The 7,233-nt window shown below is 32.1% G+C and overlaps 1 protein-coding gene across 1 annotated transcript; it reads left to right on the top strand.

Moving 5' to 3' along the window:
- The first annotated feature begins 463 nt into the window (after window positions 1-463).
- Window positions 464-6,751, top strand: ppk23 (pickpocket 23). The gene is made up of 11 exons (XM_068774508.1): window positions 464-669; window positions 1,125-1,222; window positions 1,297-1,399; window positions 2,145-2,322; window positions 2,629-2,774; window positions 2,888-2,993; window positions 3,090-3,366; window positions 4,335-4,473; window positions 5,153-5,259; window positions 5,958-6,141; window positions 6,583-6,751. Exons 1-11 carry the CDS (start codon window positions 464-466, stop codon window positions 6,689-6,691), a joined length of 1,653 nt encoding a protein of 550 aa, XP_068630609.1. The 3' UTR covers window positions 6,692-6,751.
- Window positions 6,752-7,233: the final 482 nt, after the last annotated feature.

Below are 7,233 nucleotides of genomic sequence, written 5' to 3'. Positions count from 1 at the left end.
ATTTTTCAAAAAACATTTATTTTTTATTTTGTAACAAAACCTTTAATTGCGTGGTTAGAAAACCTTTACAGCTATATTTTATTTTAATTTTTGATACTAACTTTGTAAGCTTTCAATATTTTCTATACACGGTAGTAAACTATGGTTTACCCTTACGTGTTGAAAAAATCACGTTTTCATTTAATAAATAATTTGGTTGTAATCATTTTTTAAAATGCTCGTGTAGCAGTAGGAAAATACTTTATTTTGAACGCCTATATAAAGACATCATACGCCATCGGTGTAGACAATAAAAATTGGAACGGTGAACTATTAAAGCGTAATCTTGATTTTATTTGTATGATTGCTCTGACATAATTAGTAAAGTGGCTAACACGCAATCTGGGTCGATAAATTATTATTGCTTTGCGTGATTTAGTGCGACAGGACACACGTATTTTTTGAAATCGTACCTGAAAAAACTATGAAGGTTTATCCTCAAAATATACTAATAAATAGTAATGAAAAAGCGAGAAAGAGAAAAAAACGTCACCAGCATACTAAAGATGATGACGGTATATTATCATTATTTGCAAGTAGCTTACGTCACCAAACTACAGAATTTTTCAACAATTCTACATTACACGGCGTTCGTTATATCGCCGAGAAAGAGCGACCATTTTGTGAAAAGTGAGTAGTAATAAAAATTACCATTTTTATTTCTTGAAAATTAATTAAAGTTATCAAACAATGAAAGGTATGTTACACTTTTAAATTATTAATCAATAATTACGTAGGACCGGTCGGAAGCGTTCTGCGTCCAGCATATTTCGAGGGCCTTAATAAGATTTGCTGTCCACCTTGTAGGTGGACGTCTTACGCTGCGCTTACCAGTCTGTGGGTTCCACTACAGTACCTTAAAACGCCAGCGGCCATCCATTCTGTGCGCTATAGGGTCTGTCAATTGCCAGGTCAACTTTACAATCTACTCGGATATGTCGGTTAATTTCGTGATTTAATCTCGTTGAAAACTTCCGAGCATAGCTCTCTCCTTGACCCGTTGAGTAAGTGTGAGACAAAGTTCAACTGCCGTGTTACTATTTATTGCGACGTATTAATAATACATACCTTTATTACTATTTTAGATTCATGTGGTTTAGCTTTACTGCAATCGGTGCAGTTGCAACTTGCATCATAATTGTGAGTCTTTGGGAAAAGTTTCAAACAAATCCTACAATAACAGGTAATTTAAATTAATAATGTCTAACCATTTTTGGATTTGTTCTTCTAATAATCGATATCATTTTTATAACATAGGATTGGATACGGACTTCCACAATTGGGACGTACCTTTCCCAGCCGTTACAATATGCGATATGAACCCTGTCGATGAAGATTTATTGAGTGAATATGTTGCTAAGTATGTTATATTATACTCATAAGTATGATTGATCTTTTTACACTTAAACTATAGCACTATTGAACAAGCTACAGTGATAATTGTCTTGTAAATCCCTAACACCAAAAACCTAAAACAATCACAGTAAGCGTTGTGCTTATTCTTATTCGTATGTACTTTTTTCGTTGTTTCCACGATTGTAGTATATACGATATTTTATATATTTAATCCCATAACACCCAAAATTTGTTGTCTGATATACAATTTTGTGTTTATAAATTTTAGGTTGATACTTTAACGTTAGCCGGGCGCAAATTGAAGAAAATAAATTATTAATACGTATTGCATGTTCCAATTTTTGCCAATAAATACTTTATTCTCGAAAAAAAGAGACTACAGATATCTCTTTTAGTTCTAGCTAAATAGCAAATTTTAAAATAGAGATAGAGAGAGAATAAAAAATAGAGGTTATTGTTATAAAAATGAAATAGATTTATATCTAAAAAAAACATACGCTTTGTAATTGTGAAAAATTTGGACGAATTCAACTGACTCTATCAGACGTGGCACAGTATTCCGAGCCTGGTATTGCTTGTGGTGAAGGCTAGGGTTCACTCAAGCTAACCTATTTAACATAGCACATTTAACTTAGTTCGGCTTGGCTAGATTAATTTAGCTCGTAACACTCGGACCCCAATAACATGTGTTTATTATTTGTCGATTTTTGCTTGCACCCGATTAACGGAGTACCTTTATTGTTTTATAGAGTGTGGCCATCGAGAGTGCCGGAAAATGCAAGCGATATGATGCAGTGGCTTGCAACTCTAAGCTACCGCTCTATCGCCGAAAGTGCCTCCAAGTTTGTGAAACAAATAGATTTAGTCGGACATAGCATTGCTGATGCGCCTCCACCGGCTTTGGACCCAAAGGAGGCCGTTTTCAGTGTTAGTATCTAGTCAATAATATCCGCATACAGAGCTCGTCTTAAAAACATTGGACCACGTAGCAGGTTATATAAGTCCTATATTTTGAAAATTAGCAAACGTACATACAGTGTGTACATGCAGTAGTACATTAAATAAGAAACTTAAATAAATTCGTCTAGAAAAGGTTATCAGTTTTCATACAGAATTCATTCACAAAAGTTCTTTTTTATAAAATTTCGACAAAGTATTTTAATAGAATACTTTTAAGAAAGTACTGTAAAAATATTGTTATGAAAATAAAAAATGATAATCAATTTATCGCAGATTGTCCAGCGATGTGATATGGCATTTTATGATTGTGAATGGAAAGGGGACTCAGAGGAGTGTTGCGACTTCCTAGTACCGGCTTTTACAGAAATGGGTTTTTGTTACGCCTACAATTCAAGGCACGCGGAGAAATCATGGCCATGGTAATGTTTTGTTTTTTTTTTAAAGTTGCAACGCTGTAGTATATCCAAGCATACTATCGATGGGTTTCTAAATTTTTTACTTAATTATCTTTTAATTAAAGTTGATGTTATAGGCAATCGCAGGCACAAAATGAACAATTCATTGAAGCCTACATTCATGAGACGGATTCGAAATGGTCTTTTATGTTTAATTCATTAAAAAACACATCTACAATTGATGTAAGTAACTTTAAAATTTTAAATTAAACTTCATAAAGTTGTTTATTATAGTATATACAAATAAAAATAGGGAATGTACAGTGCCACGCATTTCAGATTTACATACACTCCACGGAAGAAATGGCTGGTTTAGAACAAAGCGCGCAACTTTCTTGGGATCACTTTGTGGAGAAAGTGTCTTTCTCGGTTAAACACACGTACACTACAGAGGACGCACGACAACTCTCAATTCGGCAGAGGCGATGTATTTTCGCAGACGAAGTAACATTAGAGACATCCCCCATTTATACGTATTCAGCGTGCATGCGACAGTGTAGAATGCAAAGGAGTCGCTCTTATTGCAAATGTGTGCCACATTTCTACCCAAAAACGAGTGCGTGTACTCTAATGTGTACATTTCGTTTCACCAATTATACTAATTTTATTTTTAGAAGTATTATAATTTGATGTTTCAAAAATAATTTGTGCTGTCTGCAATTTCCTTACCTAAACATAAAATATAAGAGATATCCACCCATGTATGTTATTATATAGTGGAAATCTAAATAACTTTTCAGATCGAGAGAATGACGATCACGATGTCTCTGGAATATTCCTTTAGCGTAGTAGGCCTCGTGTACTTTAGAGAATATACAAGTGAATTTACATTAGTATTACACTCTCCGGTGTCAGTACAGTAACCATACGGTTTAGAAACTTGAAATTATTTTAATAATTGAAGAATATTTCTTTAGCCGCGTGGAGGAAGGGTAAGACCGGATTTTACGAAAATTCACCCGGTTGAAGGTGCTATAAAATGCTTATGTTCATATTTTATTTACTGTGGGTATAAAAATTGACCAGAATATTTTTTTTTGTACGTTAAAGTACTGTACGTTAAGTTTGTCATTTAATGAAATTATATCCAGAAAAGGTTCGCGGGGCCCGAAGTGGGCAGGTGATAACTGGTCCTTTTGTAAATTAAACATGAATTTTATTTCAATGTTTTACTATACTAAAATAACTCTTTTGGAATTTCATTCACTTTTCATAGTGTAAATTTATGAAGAATTGAGTAATAGTCTTAATAAAATAAATGAGAAAAAGATATCAATTTTAAAATTCAGCCAAGCTTTATGCTTTTACATTCGTCTTAATAATTTCTTTGAATTAATTTACATAAATCAACTGTGTTTTGCAATTTCATTAATGGAGGAGTTATTAATGGACATATGTTTTACTATAAAAAAAAATAGCCGTTGCTATCAGTTCACAATTATTTTCTTGAATACCTTGAACTCTTGAACCTTACTCTCCATTTTTTTTTGTTTCAGTAATAATTTAAAAATTATTTATTTGTAGAAGGTTACAGGCAATGCACAATTCGCGAACTGGAGTGTATTGCCAAGTACGCGGCGGCAATTACGGATGTTACCCGATGTTCTTGCGAACTTGGCTGTTCCCACACGGTGTATGAGGTCGAGAAACTTACGGAAATTGAGTAAATATAATATAATTCACTCGATTCTTATTATTTTTCGTATTAGCAATAAAATTATTATAATTAGTTGAAAAGTTCCTTAATTATTTTGATTCTATTGTTATTTTTTACCTGCAGCCCTGACTCTTAGTTAAAAGCTATCGCAATCCAATAGACGAAATGTTGAATAAAAGAAATTTCAGAATGATGTTTTTTTTTAAATTTCATTATTGTTTTAATAATGAATTACGATTACTTAAAAAACAAGTTTTATTTTTTGTAATCTTAAACATTATTAAGATTAAATTTTCATTGTAAACCTTTATAACGGTCGATACATTTTTGATTTTCGTTAAGGACACTTTTGGTAGTTAAGAATGAGTGTTTAATTTAGCATGAGTGTATGGGTGAAAAGTATTGTTTTTACTACTCAAGTCGCAATTTTTCTTTCAATACAAGATTTTTCTGCAACTTCCTCGTACCAACGAAAATATTAAGAAACCCGGATAAATTTTGCGCGTAGCCACAGATATATCTATTTATTAATATTAAAATTTAATTATTTTAACAATCTTTATTATTAAAACTTAATTAAATATTCAATTAATACCTACGGGGGTATTTAAAACTGTGATTAAAATATGTTTCATCCTCTCAAATTATGACCAAGAAAGGTAAATTGTTTTTTTTTTGTTTTCAGTACAAGTAAGGAACCTCTGTCTTCTAATTCATTAGAGATCGAGTTCGTTTCGTGGCCTATGGTACGTTATAAACGCGAAGTGCTCTTCGGTTGGGTAGATCTACTAGGCAAGTACTTTCAGTATGATATTTTTGTCTCCATGTATATCTTTTTACCCATATATATTTTTATTATTAGTTTATTAGAGAAACGTTGCAACTAAAACTAAATAAAATATACTCAAATATGAATAATAAAATGATTCAAATATATAGCCGTGTCAAAGCTGTATATTATATTTTGTGCGCGAATTTAAATGTCAATGCCTTTGGTAATAATAATAAACATAAACAATGGTCTGAAGAATTTTGTTATTTTCTCTTCCTTGGCAGTTTTTTAAAGCTCCTTCAATTCAGACAAATCAGCAGTTGCATTAATAATTTGCCTCTTAAAAATAAGACTTCGTTCCATAGACGGATCAATCAAAGAAATTCCAAAATTCATTTGCCATTCTTAAACCTTCACAAAGTTTTTCAAATTAATTGTCACGTTTACAGTGATTGTTGAAGCCTCTTCTTAAATGGGCTGTGAATTTGACATTTCATCCGAGTCGGATACAGTGAAATCTCCATCTTGCGATTCAAGCAATTCCTGAATTTTCCGGCAAAGTTGTAATAAGACATATTTTACTTTTTTTATTAGTCCATTTGACGAAACTTACAAAATATATTGGGTTGGATCTAGATCCAACCTAATATATAGGTTTTTTTTTTTAAATAAATGAATAGTGTATGTTAATTATTGAAATTGTTTGATATAATTCCAGTATCGTTCGGTGGGATTGCCGGTCTCTTTCTGGGTTTCTCGCTGTTGTCTGGAGTTGAGTTAGTGTATTATTTCACTTTGCGCGCGTGCTGTTCGGTTTGGAGGGAGGCAGATATGTTGCGCCGCGAACGCGCCGAAAGGCTTTCTAGGCCTAAACCACTCTATAACCTTAGTCTCGTTCCATGGTAAGATATTTTCATTTATCGATTATGTAATTTAATACAGAAATTCGTGATGGATATTGTGAATCCACTGATGTCTATAATTTTACCCTTCCTATTCTTAAATCTTAACGATTTCTTTTTTTTATTTGGTTTAAGAATACTCTTCTACTATAGTTCTTATTAATCGCAATGTTAATGTTAGAATATAAAAAATGTATTTCTCTATACCGCGAATTAATTATTAATCATCTTTACAGTGGAAGGAATCCCACTGCTGAACATAGGTCTCTCCCATCAATTTTTAATATTATTTAAATACCTCTGACATAACTGTAGGTTACGAGTGATAAAACAAAGTTCTCATTTTTATGTTTATGACACATTTCCGTCTAAACAACTTTAGGAAATGCTTTTCCGTAATTACAATAAAAATATAAGCAAATAATATGTTAAAAATTTGAGGTGGAAAGAACCCCCAGAGCCACAGGATGTTCCAATTAAATTAAACGTCATAAATGTGAAGCCGCCGCAGTATTCACCGCCTCCTGGATACACTGAATATCTGCCGTGACTTCTTGAAGATTATGTACTTTATTATAAAATTTGTAAGTGTTACTTGATTCCTACAATTTTTCTGTGAAATTATTATTATATATTTTTTTAATATATAAATCATTTATTTTTTAACCTGTAGCAAGACGATAATCTTATGGCCAGTGTTACAACCCATTTGTTAAAATTATAATGTATTAATATATATAATATAATTATATTGTTTCAAAGTGTTAAGTCCCTGTGTGGTCGTCACTTAGACATAAGACATTCAAATATGCTGTCTATTTAAACATTTTATGTTCAGGTGACATTTTAGTATTAGCTCAAAAGTCTTACCAGTAAGAGTCCTTTAAATCCAAACACGCGATTGTGTAGTATAAATGAATATTTGGCAACGTTTCAACTGAATAGAAGTTTCATCTAACATATATAGCATAAGAAAAAATGCGCAAAGAAAAAGTTTAATGCGTTTTATGAATTGACATAGCAATATTCAACTGGTACCACACAATATATGTAATGTAATAAACGCACATAGTATGCCTATGATTTCGGGGT

This window comes from Battus philenor, unplaced genomic scaffold (genome assembly GCF_028537555.1).
Source record: "Battus philenor isolate CCGP_79_NKW_IND1 unplaced genomic scaffold, ilBatPhil1.0.hap1 SCAF_7, whole genome shotgun sequence".
NCBI lineage: Eukaryota > Metazoa > Arthropoda > Insecta > Lepidoptera > Papilionidae > Battus > Battus philenor.
This window is presented reverse-complemented; position numbering and strand designations above follow the sequence as displayed.

Excerpts from the sequence above, each read along its gene's own strand:
- ppk23 (XM_068774508.1), top strand. The coding sequence starts at position 464 with ATGAAGGTTTATCCTCAAAATATACTAATAAATAGTAATGAAAAAGCG. Across the intron at positions 2,775-2,887 it reads GCGGAGAAATCATGGCCATG|GCAATCGCAGGCACAAAATG; the intron begins GTAATGTTTTGT and ends TTGATGTTATAG. Across the intron at positions 5,260-5,957 it reads CGGTTGGGTAGATCTACTAG|TATCGTTCGGTGGGATTGCC; the intron begins GCAAGTACTTTC and ends ATATAATTCCAG.